At 39.5% G+C, this 18983-nt stretch overlaps 4 protein-coding genes across 8 annotated transcripts in view; 2 read left to right on the top strand and 2 right to left on the bottom strand.

The window, feature by feature from the left end:
• Positions 1-55: 55 nt before the first annotated feature.
• Positions 56-3807, bottom strand: scrn3 (secernin 3). Of its 3 annotated transcripts, none has more exons than XM_058616154.1 (8): positions 3679-3807; positions 3308-3474; positions 3044-3225; positions 2232-2431; positions 944-1156; positions 696-858; positions 415-595; positions 56-318 (listed from the first exon to the last, which is right to left on the bottom strand). In XM_058616154.1, the coding sequence occupies exons 2-8, from the start codon at positions 3461-3463 to the stop codon at positions 157-159; spliced, it is 1257 nt and encodes a 418-aa protein (XP_058472137.1). In that variant the 5' UTR covers positions 3464-3474; positions 3679-3807; the 3' UTR covers positions 56-156. The 3 variants fall into 3 exon arrangements, with proteins under 3 accessions (XP_058472137.1, XP_058472131.1, XP_058472146.1); XM_058616148.1 differs by having other exon boundaries at positions 3308-3477; positions 3679-3780; XM_058616163.1 differs by having other exon boundaries at positions 442-595; positions 3308-3477; positions 3679-3780.
• Positions 3808-4069: 262 nt separating this feature from the next.
• cir1 (corepressor interacting with RBPJ, CIR1) lies at positions 4070-9324 on the top strand. The gene is made up of 10 exons (XM_058616126.1): positions 4070-4251; positions 4631-4725; positions 4940-5013; positions 5151-5164; positions 5291-5343; positions 5438-5486; positions 6443-6563; positions 7337-7443; positions 7736-7821; positions 8155-9324. Exons 1-10 carry the CDS (start codon positions 4180-4182, stop codon positions 8828-8830), a joined length of 1347 nt encoding a protein of 448 aa, XP_058472109.1. The 5' UTR covers positions 4070-4179; the 3' UTR covers positions 8831-9324.
• A 1741-nt stretch (positions 9325-11065) lies between these two features.
• sp9 (sp9 transcription factor) lies at positions 11066-13502 on the bottom strand. The gene is made up of 2 exons (XM_058620938.1): positions 13345-13502; positions 11066-13011 (listed from the first exon to the last, which is right to left on the bottom strand). Exons 1-2 carry the CDS (start codon positions 13363-13365, stop codon positions 11713-11715), a joined length of 1320 nt encoding a protein of 439 aa, XP_058476921.1. The 5' UTR covers positions 13366-13502; the 3' UTR covers positions 11066-11712.
• A 37-nt stretch (positions 13503-13539) lies between these two features.
• The window catches only part of LOC131448466 (obg-like ATPase 1), a 47934-nt gene continuing 42490 nt past the window's right edge, over positions 13540-18983 (top strand). For 2 of the 3 annotated variants that reach the window (XM_058620952.1, XM_058620973.1), the window contains exons 1-3: positions 13540-13687; positions 13767-13796; positions 16978-17069. In XM_058620952.1, the coding sequence (XP_058476935.1) occupies positions 13592-13687; positions 13767-13796; positions 16978-17069 (218 nt within the window). In that variant the 5' untranslated portion in view covers positions 13540-13591. Of the gene's footprint in view, positions 13688-13766; positions 13797-16704; positions 16856-16977; positions 17070-18983 lie in introns of those variants that run through there. The other variant, XM_058620962.1, reaches the window with a different exon arrangement.

Genomic DNA, 18983 nt, shown 5'->3' with positions numbered 1-18983 from the left:
ATGTTTTTTATTTGAGATCAGTTTCACAACTAAATTCTTTGACTGCACAATGAATGGGTTCTGTTTGTCTATACATATTTATTCACACTGAACTCTTAACATTTTACTGTTTCCTGGGCTGATCGCCATTTGGTAACTAGTAAGCTGCAGGCCTTTTCAGCTTTTGCTGTACAGGGCCATCTCCTCCTGCACAGAATTTGGGAACAAATTCACCAAAAAATCAGGCTGCACAATGCCACGTGAAAGAATCTCCTCCATTTTTGTCATCGTCTCTTTTTCCAGCTGCCTCATACTGTCTGTAATCTTCTTTCCTTTGTCCTGTAGACAAAAAAGCATTTATAAGTACATTTTTTGGACAGTGACCACATTAAAGTAAGATAAGTCTATGTGCTGTATTGAATTGAATTGATGGACCTTATTTGTGTCAATGATGTCAGCCACCAGTTCATGCTTGATAAATAACTCATGTTTGCGGTCAGGCTTGCTCTGGAAACGGGGTTTCTTCTTTACAGGGTCGTTTGGACCATAACTGGGAGAGGTCGTCTGCTTCAGCTGATGAGCGTATTTCACAAAGATGAATGGCTTGAATACAGACCTTTTATTTAAGGGGAAAAAAAATAGAAATCACTTTAAAACATGATACACGGCAGTGAAAATAAATCTAAAAGGAAGCTTTATCAGCTGCAGTTCTTGACCTTTGGGGGTCTGGAGTAGCTGTAAAATAGTGAACTCCTGGCAGATGAGGATTTGTGGGAATCACAGACACCATGCTTCCTGTAGTCATGAACATGCCCTCCATGTTGATGCCACTGTCTTTATCCCTCAGGATATCCATCATTGTCTCAGCAGTGATGTGACCTTCAATGAAACATGAACATAAATGAAACCGTTTGTCTAATGCAGCCACAGGTTTCAACGGTGAGCTAAGTGCACAATGACTTACCATTGTTTTTTTCCAGCAACTTCTTTCCCTCAGAGCATCGGCTCCCAGAGGCTTCTATTCTGGCAGTGTTCATAAAAGAGTAAACTGCAGCAAAGTTGAACTGAGACTTCCCATCCCACCAGCCCTTGCTTCGAGCATATTCCCTCATCTCTGGATGTTCCTTGTCTATCTTTGTTCTTATGGCATACTCGTTTGAGATGTTGCGATGTCCACCTAGAGGCAAATATAAAATGTGATGATTTGCCACCAAAGTGAAAACATACTGCCACAGTACGATAACATAAACAGGGCAGTGTGCCATTAGAAAACTGCTTTTTCTTGCAAGGCGATTTTAACAAACATCAGTTAAGAATGCCATAACACAAAAACAAAAAGTAAAGTGGAAAAATGAAAGGCTCTGTTAATACAAAAAGGGCTCAGACTGGCAGCTATTATTGAAATCAGATAGCATTTATGAAAATGTACAGTACTTGGCAAATAACAAACTAATCCACCTTTTTATTCCCAGATTTGAGCCGGTTCGCTGGGCTTCTCTGAGAAGTCAGAAATTAATCAAGCATAACACTCAACCACTAAAACATTTTTTTCTGTTCAAGAATGAAAGCGAACAACTATAATTTGACATCTGAATCAAGAAATAAAGTGCTTTAATATTTTGTTTTTGTAAAACAGTAAATTTGAAAAAGCATGGATAACAATAATAATTTTATTTTAGCATTACAAATATAATTTCAGGTTACAGAGCTTCTACATACTGGTGTATTAACCATTACAGAAACATAAATAAAAATATTTTGATAATTACCAATGCTGTTGATTTAGGGCAGCTGTGGCATAAACCTTATACTCACTCACCTTATACTACTGGTGGTCTAATAAATGTGTTAAGCACTGTACTTATTCAAGTTACTGTGAGCAATATATGCAGGGAGTGGGACATTTTACAGAAGAAAATTAACCTAGCAGTGCTCTCTGGTGGCCAAACTATGTAATGGACCGATTTAACTTACTGGATCAATCACAACTGTTAAAGCTTGTTTTAATGTTGTGGTGGAAGAGTGTCTTTTTCACTTTGTCAAGCCATGAAGCTATAAAGAATAAAATAAAGCTCTAAAAGAAATCCCAGATGATTAAGAATTAACTTTTAAAACGGCAGAGGCTCACACTGCTCTGCCACAACATTAGAAACCGTTCTCAGCTTCCTAGTTGTGAATGATCAGTGGTATATTTGCCACATGTACTGGAAATGTTTGTCCTTTAATAGATGCCGTACTGTGCTCCTTCTTACCTTCCACTCTTTCCGCAGCCCAGTACCTCCCTGACGTTTCTAGCAGCCATGCCTCCTTCCTGTCCGAGATAAGGAAGCTGTTGTGGTAGGTGAAGCTACCCTCATCCTCCATACAAGGTCCTCCCTGACCATATTTCTCCAGCAGTTCAGTTATAACATCCACCGCTCTCTCAGCGGTGTCAGCTCTCTCCAGTCCAAGCCTGTGAAATAACAGGGTCACAGAGCAGAGATTTGTTCTTGCAAATGTGTTTTAAACTGAATATAGAATTAAAGAAAATTAATTCTACAGTTCAGTAAATGTCTGTTCTTGACAATGGAGATATTCTGCATTCCCGTTCTAGTACCATAGATTACAGTGCCCCATACTTTAACACAAATGACAAATATCAAAGTCCCTGTCCTCTGTATCGCAATGTGGGTTTGACTTGCTCACACTCAAGAAAGAAAATAACCATATAATGCTCTGAATTTCCAAAAGCTCTACTTCTGAAGCTTCCATACAACCTTACATCACTCATCGCATTGAGAGTACATTGTCCACCAAACTATTCACCTTAATATCTGTCATATACCATTTAAAATGAATCTTTGTCTAATGTTTTCATAATTATTGAAACTGCTTTTCTTAATTCCTTGTTTCTCTGTTTGCTGCACTGTGTAATTGGTCAGCCTTTGTTTTGTTGATCATTTCAGTGATTTTAAATTGTTTTGCCACTCTTGGAAAGGCTCTGCCCGATTAAAATTAAAGAACAGAAACAGTTTGGCAAATAGCAGAGTCGGGAAAATACAGTGTTTACAGAGGGTTTTTTTACCTGACGAGATCCATGCCAAGAAGAGCCTCATCACCATCAGAACTCTCTCTGCCCCACACCGCCTCATTGCCAATGCAGACTTGGTGCTCATTTGCACCCATCTCTGCCCCCCACAGCCATGCTGGTTTGCTCAGCACAACTGCATAAGTATGGGCAACCTGGTCAATCTCTATGTATGTACACTATAAAGACAAACAAAAATGTGTCAATAGTTAACCAGTGGCAGGTTTAAGTGCACTAACAAACTGCCTTTGTGTGAAGTACCTCAACCTTCTCCTCTGCACCATAGTCTTGAGCAGGAAAATAAACCACTTCCTGGACTTCGTCACAAGGTCTGTCAGAGTTTTTCCCAAATATGATACGGTGTCCCTCAGTGGAGGCAGGCAGAGCCACAAATGTGTCACAGGAGGATGGCTGCATGTTTGTCAAAGCTGCTGAGAGCAAACGGAGAGGACAGTTCACTTTTTAGGTTACAGATATGACCAACACACAAACTGATGGTCCTATTTAAAGAGCACAATTTCCCTTGGATAACAATTCACTACACTTCACTGCACGGATTTTAGTTCAGGTGGAAACATAGTCCTGTGTGAGCCAGAATAGTCTGTAGTGCAGTATAATACGACTGTACTCACCAAAATATCAGCTTCACTAATGTCTTACACTCCCACAGGGCACTTAAGTTTCTATTTCCATTTCTGCTTGCACGAGATTTCACCACCTCACTGTCTGACGCGATAACACTGCAGTCACGTGACCTGGTTGAAGTTCGACTCAGGTTCGTAGTGAGTTCACTTTTACTCAATTTAATTCCCATTTTTAGTCACATTTTCGCCAAACTTTTAAAAAACTTTTAAATGTGAATTTTGCACGTACCTGATGCACATACTTTGATCTGTCACTCGCCGATTTTTGATCTCACCGAATATTACGTCACTATATATTTTATTTTCATAACAAAAATCGATATCGTGTGGCTGTTCAGTAATCTCGCGAGAACTAGCGGGACTGGCTTCCTCAATGTAAAGCCATCTTCGTACGGACGTTTGTTTACAAGCGGGGTGATTGAGCTAACAACGTCGTCAGCTAACATAGCATTTTATTTTCACTTAAGATAACCTTATAGGTTGCCAACCATGGGGAAGTCGTTTGCAAATTTCATGTGTAAGAAGGACTTCCACCCTGCGTCGAAGTCAAATATCAAAAAGGTAAGTGATAGACACAGTTAGCCCAGTTAGCATACGTGTTAATAAGCGAAGCTAGTGGTAGGTTTCGTCTTAGCAATAGCTTCCATGTTTTTAACCCTGTACATAATAATGTTTATTTTAAACGGTATTTTTCTGTATGAACCATTTAATGCCCATTTAGGGAATTGGTTTAACTTCTGTGAATCATTGCTAACGTTCCGTTTATTTGTCTTATGTTCACTTTCATTGAGTGAAAATCATACACACACACACACACACACATATGTATGTATATGTGTGTGTGTGTATGTGTGTGTATATATATATATATAAAAAAAAGACTGAACGAACATTTCCCACTTAATATGTAATATTCCATCTGATTTTATTTATCTTGCAGGTATGGATAGCAGAGCAGAAACTGACATACGACAAGAAAAAGCAAGAAGACCTAATGCAGGCTTACGTGAAAGAACAGGACGTATACAACAACAGGTTCGATAAATACACAGCTTGAAGTTGTTTTAAAATCATTTTCTTCTTTTTTAAAACGTACTTAACTGATAATTGCACACTGAATGTTTTACACGTTGAATGATATTTTCATTACACGTGTCCCCCATGAGGCTTTGGAAAACCTCCAAAATTTAAATGTTGTTTAATGCTGATTTCTGAATTAAATTGTCATGACTTTTATCCGAACCTTCAGATTGTTGATGGGTGATGACCGTGTTAAAAATGGCCTCAATTTCATGTACGAGGCTCCACCCGGAGCATCCAAAGGTAAAGTGTCCCTCAAATGAATCATCTGTAGTCCCTTCAAATGTTATATCCTGTACCACACAAATGATTCTTGAGAACATAATGCATTAACATTGTAATATTTGTTCTGCCTTTCACATCTGTCTTCGGTCCTCAAGAGGAACAAAAAGAGGTAAGTTAGACAAAAGAACATGTTAAACACAAGTTTCATGTGTTTGGTGTAGTTTTTGTCTTGGTTTCCAATCATACTTAACAATATGTGAGTAACAATTCGCAATGGAATTTGTGTATTTGTCAGGAGGGAGAAGATGAGTGCAAATTTGAGTGGCAGAAGCTTGCTCCTCGAGAAAAGTAAGTGGCTGATTCTTATACTATGACATTTTCTGTGAATATTGTCCAGTGTTCTAGAGTTGATGTTGTTTTTATCTTCAATTTTCTTTTGTAGATACGCAAAGGATGACATGAATATTAGAGATCAGCCATTTGGAATCCAGGTGTGTAATGATTTGTATTTTTTTGAAGCCTGCTATTCTGTACTGCAACAAGGATTCATAAACTGGGAATTGACTCTGACTTTGACTTAAATGTAAATGGTACACTAGTAATCTTGTTCTTTATGTGATGTTGTGCTTTTGTTTCCATGATCACAGATTTTATGTTTTAGCAATTAGCAAGAAAATGGCACAGCACTGAAATCACCCGATAACTTAAAAATGTTGTAGCAATTACCAAATAATATTCATTAGAGCTGCAACTAACGATTATTTTCATAATCGATTAATCGACCAATTATTTTCTCGATTAATCGTTTGGTCCAAAAAATATCAGAAAACCTTAAAAAATGTTAATTGGTGTGCATCAAACCTGGAAATGATGATGATCTCAAATGTCTTGTTTTGTCCACAAACCAAAGTGATTGACTTTTAATAATTTCTTTGTTATCTAGAGCAAAGAAACTGAGAAAATATTCCCATTTAAGAAGCTTAAACAATCAAAAAGCTTGTTTTAATCATGAAAAAAGCTTCAAACCGATTAATCGATTATCAAAATAGTTGTCGATTAATTTAGTAATCGATTAATAATCGATTGATCGATTAATCGTTTCAGCTCTAGTCATCATGAATAATTGTTATTGATCAAAGTGTATGACTAGCCTTTTGACCATAACTGAGAAGCCCATATGTTTAAAAAATAAACATAACAATGTGAATAACAAAGTGAGGTTTTTCTTTTAATTTAGATTGTCTTTCCTGGAACAAATAACATTTTTATTAATATATAATATTAATTTTATTAATATATAATAAAAAAAACTACTCTTGAGAGGAGGTTTTCTATTCCCGTCTGAAATCCACCTGCAGTACCTCCAAGGCACACCAGTGGGCTGTGGCCCACACTGGGAAGCTCTGATTTAGACAATTGTGAAAAATGTCTATTGTTAACTTCACAGGTGCGGAACGTGAGATGCATCAAATGTCACAAATGGGGCCATGTGAACACAGACCGAGAGTGTCCTCTCTATGGACTGTCAGGCATCAATGCCAGCTCCATGGCTTCAGAGGAGGCAGCAGGTAGAATAAATACGATAACATTGTCACAAACACGCTGCCATGCTTTTCCTTTATTCTCTGTGGCCATTTTGTCACTGTTCTAAAATTATAACATTAATTAATGCTCAGTCTGCATTCACTGACAAATGATGATGCAGAACAACTAAATGTACCACTTCCTGTCTTTGAACCTAGAAGTAATTGTTAAAAATATTGTTTTGTACTGATTTTATTTTTCTGTATTTTTTTGTTTTACTATATATGTACATCTGTTAAAGATATTTGTTGGTAGTTCTATAAATGTAGAATAATTTAATGCATTTTAAAAAGAACAGGGATCCAGAATATCTGTGATATTTCTAGCCAGTAGCTTAGTCTTAGTCTGTGACTAGACTTTGCAGGCAGGTGTTACACCTACTAAAGGTTTCCTCTCAGGTTTCAGCTGGAGCTCCTGTTCTTCAGCTGATTCCGAGTTCTGCAATCAGCGAGTTGAGTAGTAAAGAAGGAATGTTTACTCAGGCAGAGTCCAGTCGGTGTGCGGTGTTAATGCTGGAGCGCCGTTATGGTCCCCTTCTGTGCCGGCAGAAAAAATGTAATTGTTGTGTATTCTGGTTCCCCTAACTGCTGCTTTGGCAGAGAACGATATTCTATGATTTGCTCAGCCGGAAGTGGAGTGAGTTGATTTGATGTCCCATTCTGTTAACAAAGCCGCCCCTGAAATTCCCACTGTGGGGATAGTGTCTGGCATGGGTTTGACATCAATGAGACTCTGAGGCTGTGATTTGTGCTAACAGGTCCGTCGATGCACCCCTCGGAGTTAATGGCGGAGATGCGAAACAGTGGGTTTGCCCTGAAAAAATGTGTCCTTGATCGGAATGCTACTGTTTGTGATCCATCACAGGTAATTGTCTGTCTCGCACTCCCATCTTTGCACACATAGGACAATATAGGAAAATGCACACGTTCTCTACCCTCCAGAGAGAAAAAAGACTAACCACAGCAAGTGTAAATGCTGCAAAGTAGCCGGTTTTTAGAGCAACACAGTATGAACACATTAGACAATATCATAGATTTAGGATTGTTTCCGCTGATGCAATTAAATGCATTTGCTCATATTTGTCTTTGCTTAATTTGAAACTTGTTTTTTGATTTAAATGCACTGTGTAATATGCGGCTTTGTGGGTTTTTTATAGGGATTTGTTGCCAGCGATGAAGAGGACGATCCTGAGGTAGAATTTCTGAAGTCATTAACGACGAAAGAAAAACAGAAGCTCCTCAGGTAAACGCTTAAACTCTTTTTTATACATAAAAACTTAATGTAACTAAACTCCATTATAATTGAGCCAAAGGTAAATAATACTTTACATGGTTTTGATATATTGTATTGGTACTTTAGGCTGAGAAACGTCCTTGATAAATGATTCAATTAAAAGATTTCCCTGATGTTGTATTTCATAAAAATTTTAAATAAAACATGTCATCATTTTTTGTTACATCTTTTCACCATTATGGTGCTGTGGTGCTGTGTACGTCTTTCAATGTGTGACTCATGTTTCAGTTGCCTTTGACAGGATTGTTATTGAAATAGCGATGCTTTATTGTTGTTTTACAGAAAACTTGATCACCTGGAAAAGTCTAAGAAAAAGAAGAGCAAAAAGCAGAAGAAGAAGAGCAAAAGAAAGCACAAGAAAAAGCATGAAAGTAGCAGCAGCTCCAGTGACTCCTCCAGCAGCAGCGATAGTGGCTCAGATTCAGACAGTCGCGACAAGTTCAAGAGCCAAAAGCGAAAGAAGAACAAGAAGAAAGATTCCTGTAGGGATAAGAGCTCCAAGAGCGAGCAACAAGTCAAGAGTCAGAAAAGGGGCTCCTCTCACATGAGCAGTTCATCGAGCCCTCACACCAGACACAGGAGGCCTGAAGAGGAGCCCCAGAATTATAGAGAAACACGGACAGAGAGAGGAAGGAGCAGGAGTCGAAATTACAGCCCGCAAAACAATATCAAGTTGGAGGGAGGTCAAGAGAAACAAAGACACACCAGCAGGGACAGACAGAGACCTGGCAGCTCCAGGCCAGGCAAGGACAGAAGTAGGAGCCGTGAGAGAGGCAGGGAGGACAGGGGTAGAGACAAGCATCGCAGCGGTGATGGTGAGAGGAACAGAAGTGGCACAGATGGATGGAGAGGCAGAACAGTAGATGGGAGGAACAGAAGCAGGGAAAGGAGGACAGAAAGGAGTAGGAGTAGGGAGAGAAGAGAGAGGAGCTCAGACAGAACTAGAAGAAAGCACTGAGCTTTTTTTTAAGTTATTGTAACACACAAACAATACATTACACATGAATAGATTTTTTTTTCTGTTTTGATTTTGTATATAGCCATCTATTAACAAATTGTGTGAATTATCACACATAGTCTGTTTTCAGACAGACAGTGAAGGTCTCCGTTTCTTCCAGTAGAGGGAAGCAGTAGACAGAAAAAAAACATCTCTGTGTAGCTCATTGCACTCTGGTGATGTCTTGGACTGTGTGAAAGCGTCCAAGTGAATTGATTAGCATTGGAAGCAATTTGCAGCTATGATCTGCTGATGGGAAAATGTTGGACTCATTTTCATGGTCAGGTGACTTTTGGAAAAGACCTAAGGTGTTTGTCTGTAGCTTCCATTTTTATCCTTATTTTATAATCGTGCATTTTGAAGGGAAAAATCGACACTGTTAGTTGGAATGTTTGACGGCCATTGACGCCTGTACAAATGTGATTTTTGTCCTCTGATTAAATGTTTAACCCTCAGTTTAATGCCTTTTTTCTTTGTCAGGTGAAATGAATTACAGCGCCATTGAGATGATGGAAGACAAAGATGTAGACTTCCACCAAGTGTTGAAATGCTCTCAAACCAGATTTAAATAAGTGTATTTCACAGCTTTACAACCATATAAGGTGTGTATTATTTTATGGTAATTAGTTAAATATACACAGATGTGTGTATATATATATATATTTGTGTGTGTGTGTATGTATATATATATATATATATATATATATATATATATATATATATATATATATATATAATGTGTGTGTACACATTTGTGTATATTTAAATAATTATCATAAAATGATACATGCTTTATATGGTTGTAAAGCTGTGAAATACAGTCGGCTGGATTTTTTGCGAGTTGGAAATAAAACATCCAACGCGTAAATACAGAAACAGCAAATCAACAATGAGAGCGTGCGGATAAAGCGCCGCACATTGTTTATTTTTTGTTTAATGCAGACCAATTTCTATATATTTTGATACAGGACGTGGCGCGCAATATAGAACATATTTATGTTATTTAAATTAAAATTGACATTTTTTGTGATTCACAATTACAGGCCTAAAATTGACACGTGCAATTTCCAATTCTTTTTTCTTTCTTTTTTTTAACAACGGGATAAAAAAGTTGAGTCCATTTAAAATAAACAATTAATATTTTTTCTTTTATCAGTAAATAAATATCTGTGAATTAGCATTTAAATGCGCCACCTCGGCGTTACATTTCCCACATTTTCCGTAAACGCTGCTGGCGCCTCTCTCTTTTTATATATTTTGATGAAATTCAAATCGGCAGTCTAATTTAATAGTTTTCACTATGTGGCCGTTTCCTTGAAGCCGCTGTTGCACAAAAGGAAATGAAAATAATTTCCCTCTATTGCCTTCTGGTCAATTTAACATCCTCTTGAAAAAAAAAGAGGGGGTCTGGGTGAGATGCTTTTCCCTGACGTGTTCCACGTCCTGGACCCACGCTGTAATTATTCCCTGGCTTTTTCTTTGAGTCGGACGCTGCAGTGGGTAAGCACAAAGAAGTCGGAGAGCATCCTTGAACCCTTTCAATTCGAGGCCACTGATATTCAAATAACGCCCAGAAAGCATTTGACTGCGCTGCGCAAAGGCCATTTTAAATTCAGCATTTGCATGTGACTCTTTGCCCCCTTCTCCTTTTTTTCCTCCTTAAGTTTAAAAAAAACTGTTCCCATAACATCTATGTGGTTTCTGTAAAAAAAAAAAAAAAAAATAGACAGAAGCCGTATCCCTTTTTTCCTCGGCCCACCGATTGCTATGCAAATGAAAGCAGTTAATTTGGACAATTAGAATAAATATTCAGGGACCTTTGTCATCAAACCCCCTCGGAAACCCCGCGATAAAGTGAAAGTGAACAAAAGATGCCTCGGAGATTAATTAGATATTTGATAAGACACGAATCCCTAATCGCAAATACAAAACACATGGGGCTGTGATGTGCTCCAAGTCATAATTAATACCGTTTAACAAGATTTTCATTTGGGCATGAAATGTCTTTTCCGGGGCATTAAACATTGATTTATTCCATAGGGGAAAATAGTCAAAGTCAAGGTATCATACAGGCCTATAGGTAATTTAAAGAAAAAAAAAAACCCATGAACAACCTTAAGTTTTGAAATAATTTCTTTTTTCAAACCCAACAAATAGATTAAACCCCAAATATAAAATGTGCAGCACACAATCACAGCCTTTTTTGACACGTTTTAATTACGATAAAATGAAAGTCTTGTACGTGTGACTTTATACAGGTAAACATTTATATATAGATATTTTTTTGAGCAAAATAAAATAAAATGGTTAACCAAAGTTGGGAGGGGGGTGGGAGCTGTGTACATACATATCCACAAAGTGCGTCGAAAGTAAACTCCCTGATTTCCAGGATATACCAACACGAATAAAACAATCATTAAGCCTAAACATTTACATGAAAATAACACAGAGTTTAGTCAGCAATATACAAGATGTAACTCGCATTGTCCAACCAAAGAAATTCAACAGGTTTGTTTTCTCGCACCCTCTGCAAAACATCCTCTTTTTTTCTCATTGTCAAGTCCCTAAACGTGTCTCCAAAGGCCAGCAGTAAAACATCTCTGGTGTCTTTAGATTGAATAAGGAATTAAAAGAAACTCGTCACGCGCCTGCTGCTGTGGAGAATTTTTTTTTTTTTCAGACTTTGAAATCGCTTGTGGAAATATTTTCTCCTGTATTGTCCGTCAGATAAGACCCGTTTTCATCGCTGTGCAGTTTTTTTTATTCTGGTTTGATGATGATTATTATTATTATTATTATTATTATAATAATTATTATGACTTTTATCTGAGGGCACTGCCTCACTAGGGCTCGTCATGAGGAGACGGATCTTTAACATTGATTCTGGGATTGACTCCGTCCAAAATAAGTTCAGGAGACTCGGACCTCGGGGTCTCCAGGTTACTGGTGTCGGTGTCACTGTCGCTGCCCTTTTTGCTTCCTCCACCGGCCGTGTGCGTTTTGATGTGCTTGCTCAAATGGTCACTGCGCATGAAGCGCTTGTTGCACACCGGACACGCGAACCGTTTCTCGCCGGTGTGGGTGCGCAGGTGTCTCTGCAGCTCATCGGAGCGCGTGAACCTTTTGCCACAGAAAAGCCAGTTGCAGACAAAAGGCCTCTCGCCGGTGTGCCATCGCAAATGCGCTTTGAGGTGAGACGTCTTCCCGTACACTTTGCCGCAGCCCGGGATGTGACAGCTGTGGAGTCCCTTTCTCCGCAGACTGGCCCCGGCGGGTCCCAGCCGCTCAGCCTCCTGGCAGTTAGGACAGTCACATGTTGCTCTACCGGAGTAGCGCCTGGACGACCGCGACGAGCTGCTTATTCCTGAGCTGCCCCCCGAGATCATGGCGTTGGCGGCGGAAGCGTCTGTGTACGCGGGGATGACTGTTTTGAAACCGTCCTGTGTTAACAGGTGCTGACTGGTGGAGAGCAGATGAGACGCGGAGGGGCTGATTCCCGTGGAGCTGAACGCCGAGTGCGTCAGGGAGGAGAAGTCCGGGTTGTAGCCACTCAGCTGGGAGTGGATCGCCTGAGGCGTCCCGGAGTGCAGCGATGTCTGGAGGGTGCTTGCGGGGTTTTGGACATCGAGCCAGGATCCTGGGTTGGTGTGGACGTCCCACCACGAAGACGCGCCGTTGGCAACGTCGCCAGAGATGGTGGAGTGGAAACCGGACTTGTACCACGACTCGTAAGGGTGCGCCATCCCCACCCGCGGGTACAGGGTCTCTGCCGATGTGTGGACTTTGGAGATAAAAGCCGACTGTCCAGACTCTTGTGTTGAGACGCTCGCGGAGTTTGAGAACAGACCGCTGTAGTCAGTGGAAAACGCAGACGAGGTCGGGGAGGTGGAGGCTAAGCAAAAGGCGCTGTTGCCTGCGCCACTGTTCGGCGTTAGTCCTGTCGATGCGCGGCTCGTCGCTACTGCGAAACCGGGCAGACTGGATCCCAAGTTACAGCTGGAGGAGGATCTTTTCCACGGATGAAATCCACCCTTCGAGAACGCGCTGGAGTCAGGTAGAGTTGTAAGAGGACTGGTGTTACCAATTTTGTTGCAAGTTGCAGCCAGCATAGCTAGAGGTGTAGTTCCAAACCGTGGCTCTTCCTGAAAACACACATAGCGACACACCAAAAGTTAGACCCAGAACAGACAAACTGTAAACAAAGATTAAAGATAAACAAATAAACAGAGCTTGTGATTGTTTGGAGAGAGACAACATCAAACTATTAGTTTCATAACCCAAAACCTATCGCATGTATTAACATTTGAACAAACTTGTACACATAAGATAACACATAACAACACTATAACGCTTAATAAGGTCAGATGTGATGAAGCACGCTTCATTTAACCGCTCATTTTAAAATAAAAGTTATAAGTCACAACTCCAAACTCCAGAGAAAGTAACTTTACGCACAAGAGCAAAGCCACACTCACCCCAAGTATAGACGTAGCCATATCCAGGGTCTGTGCTGGGATGAGAGTGTTCGCGATTTCACTGCTACAAACGAGCTCCTAATATGATTTGAGTCTCACCGTGTCCGACTCGGGTCACACGGTTCCTCTCCTGGCTCGCAGCTCTCGGCACTACCTAGTTGTAGAGAGCGTGTTCTTTGAAGTACAGCTGGCGAGGGCGCGCAGCCAATCCGGAGGCTGCGTTCTGGGCAGGGGACGCAGTCAGCCAATGAGAGACTCGACCGCACACAGAAACACCAAAACCCCCGCCGTCAATCATGTGTTGTGCAGCTTCTGCTCAGACTGTCATACAAGACACGATTTGGTATGTTTTTTTTTTATTTTTAATGCATACAGTTATTTTTTTTTAATGTATTCTCACACGATGTCTCCTTTCATTGCAGAATACAGTTCACACGGCAGTTCTTCACGAGGTAAGCGTTTCACTTATTTCCGGAGCGTCTGCCTGTGTGTGTGTGTGTTGTGGCGACACTGTGCATATATATACACTGTCCACGATTCCCTTCGGATTTTCAACATTCAGATCATGCGCGACGCGTCATTGGGAAACTGTTGCTATTTAAATGCAGAGAATGCTGAAGGATGATGTTGCTGTAGGTGACATTATATATATATATATATATATATATATATATATATATATATATATATATATATATATATATATATATATATATATATATATATATATATATATATATATATATATATATATATATATTAAAAAAACAGCCAGTGCTGTGTGTGCGCAGACACGGCGCAGTTAATGCACAGGAGGAAACTGCCAGTTTGACAATTTAAAGCTGCGCTGATTGTGAACTGAATCACACGCGGATTGATATTATATTACTCAAGATTATTTATTCGCTGTCTGAATAAATACCTGAAGGAAACGTGACTGTGATTGTTGACAGTTTTATACTTTTCAGGCCAAATCCTTGCTCCGGCGCGTGTCCGTGTCCGCGCGCGCTCTCCACCTGCCTGGGGAGCGAAGGTGAGGGGTTAATTAAAAATGACAGCTCGCGGAGCTGATCTTTTCTTACAGACAAGTGTTTTATAGGCGGAAAAAAAAGTTTGAGCATGCAGAGGCTGCCTGCCTCAAGGCCGCCAGTTATCTCCATTAAACCCATTTAACAGGAGGCACGGTGCCCGTCTTTGTGGCTGAGAAATAAAATGTACTGCCATTTAATTAAATATTAGTCCATTAAAGGATGCACATTTTTTTCCCCCAAATTTGCGACTCATATTTTTTCGCCTTTTACTATTGCGACTCCAAAAGCCAGCGTATTCCATACAGCTTGTTAAATGCTCACGCATAATGGCGTAATGTAAAATTGACCCGCTCTGATGTGAATCATCATCCCTTTTAAAAGTTAAAGCAATTTTCCAGAGAAAGGCTTGACCGAAAGATGTGCATTATGGTATTCAAAGCGATCAAATAATGCCTCATTACAGTGTGTGAATGCTGCCAGTCAACACAGGCGCAATTTGTTCAAATACTCTGTATTATTATATATATTTTTTTTGCGTTTAAACCCCACCTTTTACAAAGGGTGAATAAAAAAAATCCGCCTCATCAAACACTGAGCGCTGCCAAGAAAATGGAATCATCTTTGCAATCATGACAATTTGGCAGAGTGCAGTTACCAGAACTAAATGTGTGCTCCACATAAACAAAGCTCACCGTTGCTACAGAAGTTAAATTAATTCGAGTGTTCAGTGAAATTCAAAGCAAATTGTTTTGGGTTTTTTTCTTTATTTAAAAAGCAAAAAAAAAAAAAAAATCGGAAAATAAATGTACCCTGCAATTAAAATCACACCGTTGAAATTTTTAATTCGATTTAATTCGATTTCACAATTTTATCTTTGTGTTAATGTTATTAAAATATAACCTCTACACTGCTTGACTGTTTATATTGTTTTATCTTAAATCGCAACCAATGTGATTCCCTCGAGCTTAATAATGATGCTTTTAAGATCAGATAAAAAAAAAAAAAGCACGTACAGGAATTAGTGCATCTTTCTGCAACTTGTCTTTTATATATATATATATATATATATATATATATATATATATATATATAAACTCTGGCTTGAATTTATTTAAGAAGGAAATTCACCTGGAATAATAAAGTGATGGTGCTTTTTTTCAGAGGATGTTTACCTGAGACAAAAGGAGGAAGAGCATAATCTTGCCTTGTCATTCAAGTGAGAAATTTGAGTCGAATCTGTAATTCTGGACTCCATTCGTGAGCACTTCTCTGTGGCAATTAGGAGCCTATTACAAGCCATTAGATTGATCAATGTACCTTAAACAATGGGAATGATTTATATGGTCGAACAAAACGCTCTGCACCTATTGTGATGAGTCTAAGTGGGGGTGCATCCATCAACAAAAGATAAATGATTAATTCAGACCTATTCATTTAAATTCTGTCTAAAAAGCCACAGCCTCACTTGCCTCAAATCCAGATTATTAGAGCCTCATTTTCTGCATGTTAAACCAGACAGTCTTCTGGATTTGGGTGATGGTTTTTGGTTTTGCCCCTGCGTGTTTTAATTTGTATTTCTATCGAGGGGAAGTTTATTTGAGGACATTTAACTAATTGTCGTAATTTTGTGTGTTCATGTGGCTACACCTGTTTCTCTCAAAGGGGGCTGGAGGAAACTATGAGTGCACGGATGTTGTACTTTTTTTCCCCCTCTGGTGCTGAAGCTGTGGGCTGCTGTCTGATTCGTGCCCAGCTGATCAGAAAATGCTTATTTAATAAAGTATAAGCATGGAAATGTGTGGCGCTGTTTTCATTTATGATAAATGACTTTCCTTCATCTTAAAATACCAACACGGCTCAAGCAGTGTTTATCCATCTTTGTTTTTTTATGGGTGCAATGATAATGACTGTGTTTTGTCTGTGGTTTGCCATGAGTTAGTTGCACTTTAAGATTTGTTTTGATTGCATGCAAAAGCCACAGGGAGGAAAGTGAACGGACACATACTACACATGTCTGACCTATCAGCTCAGATCTGTGAGTCATGGATGTCTTTAGTTAAACGGCTGTCAGACGGAGGATTCAAATGTTAATGGAAAGCGAGCAGCTGTTGTCAAGTCTCTGATAAAGATTAACTAGACTTGCAAAAGGACTGCACTTTTAGAGGAACAGTCCTGTGTGAGATCCCAGCAGCAGCTCATCAACCCTGCATTGATAGTATCGACAGCTAAATTTGGAAGCACAGGTCAGCTTGCCAACTTACAGTGTCGACTTTCATTTCCAGAGGCTGCATGTTCTATTTTGAGAGGTGGGGGGTGAGCCAGTTGAAGTGCAGTCGGCTGGTAACATTTAAGGACTTAGCTTAGCCCGTGTTCTGTCAATGAGTGTGTGTGTGTGTTTTTTCCTCTTGGGGTTGTGAACTGCTGTGGAAGTCAGTAAAAAAAAAAAAAAAGTTTAGCTGTGAGACATGGCTCCGAAGAAGGTGTGTTGTGTTTAGGGATTTCTTCATTCAAACATCAGAATGCAGTGCAGGTTATGTAACGGCAAGTGCTTCTTCTTCTTCTTCTTCTGACTGCAGATGTCTCCACATTATCTTTATTATAGGGAAAAGGAGATGATGCACCGAAACCGCCACCGCTGATTGGAAGATTTGGCACCTCACTGAAAATAGGAATTGTTGGTCTGCCTAATGTTGGGTAAGTGAAGTGTTTTTTGGGCTTTCTTACCATGAACATGAACTACATGCAGCAACATGTGCTCTGTTCACTCCTGCAGTGTACTTGCCTTTTATGAAACTATAAATATAAATGCGTGTACTAAGTTAAATGACATTTGACTTTAGATACACTACACAACTACAGATTTTATTTGATGTTTTTGCTATACAGGGAACGTTTTATTGATACAAGTAAAATGGCATAGAGCATAATGCTTTTAGATCTACTGCACACACCAGCAAGAAGGTAACACACTCCTGCTCCTCAGATGACTGTCCTTGGTAAAGATTCCAATGTCCCTAAACAACCTGCAGAGTTCTTATGGTGTCGTTAGGTGCTTGGAACCATGTATGACCCACAGCAAGGCTTCAGTCTGAGTAACTGTGTGAGTTATTTTAACAGTTTCTATTCAAACAAATAATTACTGTAATATTGTCTATTCTGTGTATGTTGTCCTTACATTTATTAATGTAATTACTGCAACAGGGTCAAGCTAAGAAAATAAAATAGCACATTAAATGTTTCTACCAACGGAGATATGAGGGTTTGACATGGTCTATAAACGGGGGGCCATGTTCTGCTGTGGCTGCAGAAAAGGACATTAAAAGTATGCTTTTATATGTGTGTGTATACTCGCTTTGAAATAGAACATTTTGCGGCCCTAGAATAAGCCTTTACATGTACTTCAGCTTGAGCCACCCTGTGTCTACAGCAGTCAGAACAGACAACCCATGCAGTCAAAGTGTGAGTTTTGTGTTTTGAAGCAGACGTTTGGTACACAAACAAAAAAGAATGAGATGTGTCCTGTCATGTGAAGGCTGTCTTAGCTCCTCTGATGCACTCTGGAATAGGGAAGTGTGAGGAAAGGAGTCTCAGTCTCACCATTAGATAGTTCTCATTCTTGTTCAAATGTTCTACGTGTAGGATTCAGATTACTCTTATTACTTGGAATACTGGTTAGTACGTGAGAATATCCTGACCAGAAGGATAACGTGACATACTTGAGATTGAACATGATTGACGTTGACATCGTATTAATCATAACATGGATCGATATCAGTTTGTCACCGAATGGAATGCTCTGATGTTGACTTTATTTTGCCTTCAAACATCAGTCGCTTTCCTGTTTCGTTTTTCATTATGTCTGTGGTGACGAGGAGTTGGTTTTGAGGTCTGTGTTGTGGTGGGAGCCACTCATTTGTTGATGTTAACAGACTCCATTCCTTGGCTGCCATTAGCTAGTGTTGCACTGTGTCATCACCGTAGGGGAGCAGAAGAAAGGCGTTGAGGTAAGGCACTCAGGAACAAACATAAAAGCCACATTCTTTCACCTTTCCTACGTCCTGAGTCCTTTACCTAGAAATCAGTTCACAGGCGTTTGAAGGCAACAGAGAAAGTGAGGGAACGTCTAATCTTTGTCGAGTGACATTATAATAAGTCAACAGACAGTTATACATATGGTGACATATATATTTATAGTATATATAGAGAGTATTTATATAGAGAGTATTTATAAATGAATGAAAAAACACTAACAAAGTGTGCTGTCTAATGTATTTTAAAAACCCTTATTACACATGACAGAGTCTGCACTTATGTCACCGTACAGTATGTCATAACGTTTAACAGTGTCCATTTCATCTTAAATCTTTAAACTATGGAGGAAATTAGCACTGAAACATTTGGGGAAAATATGTAATATCTAAGTCAATCTTCAGTTCAAAGTTCACTCTGTAATATATTCTGATACGAGGAGGAAAACGTAAAGATATGAATGAACGTCAATAAAAACCTTTAACGGTTGAGTATTATCCCTGTGTCAGATGAGCCGCGTGACGTGTAGCTCAAATTGCAGCCCTTGCGACGTGCTATAATTGTGATCTCTATTTGAAA

Source organism: Solea solea, chromosome 2 (assembly GCF_958295425.1).
Source record: "Solea solea chromosome 2, fSolSol10.1, whole genome shotgun sequence".
NCBI classification, from domain to species: Eukaryota; Metazoa; Chordata; class Actinopteri; order Pleuronectiformes; family Soleidae; genus Solea; species Solea solea.
The sequence above is the reverse complement of the archived record's forward strand: the minus strand, read 5'-3'. Positions and strand labels throughout refer to the sequence as shown.

What these genes read in the sequence shown, in the direction of transcription:
- scrn3 (XM_058616154.1), bottom strand. Translation starts at nt 3,463, where the DNA reads ATGCAGCCATCCTCCTGTGACACATTTGTGGCTCTGCCTGCCTCCACT. An exon ending in CTTGGCATGGATCTCGTCAG is followed by an intron (nt 2,432 to 3,043) that starts GTAAAAAAACCC and finishes GTTATTTCACAG; the next exon opens with GCTTGGACTGGAGAGAGCTG. An exon ending in GGCTGCGGAAAGAGTGGAAG is followed by an intron (nt 1,157 to 2,231) that starts GTAAGAAGGAGC and finishes ATTTGCCTCTAG; the next exon opens with GTGGACATCGCAACATCTCA.
- cir1 (XM_058616126.1), top strand. Translation starts at nt 4,180, where the DNA reads ATGGGGAAGTCGTTTGCAAATTTCATGTGTAAGAAGGACTTCCACCCT. An exon ending in AAGCTTGCTCCTCGAGAAAA is followed by an intron (nt 5,344 to 5,437) that starts GTAAGTGGCTGA and finishes TTTCTTTTGTAG; the next exon opens with ATACGCAAAGGATGACATGA. An exon ending in CTGTTTGTGATCCATCACAG is followed by an intron (nt 7,444 to 7,735) that starts GTAATTGTCTGT and finishes GGTTTTTTATAG; the next exon opens with GGATTTGTTGCCAGCGATGA.
- sp9 (XM_058620938.1), bottom strand. Translation starts at nt 13,365, where the DNA reads ATGGCTACGTCTATACTTGGG. An exon ending in TGGCTACGTCTATACTTGGG is followed by an intron (nt 13,012 to 13,344) that starts GTGAGTGTGGCT and finishes GTGTGTTTTCAG; the next exon opens with GAAGAGCCACGGTTTGGAAC.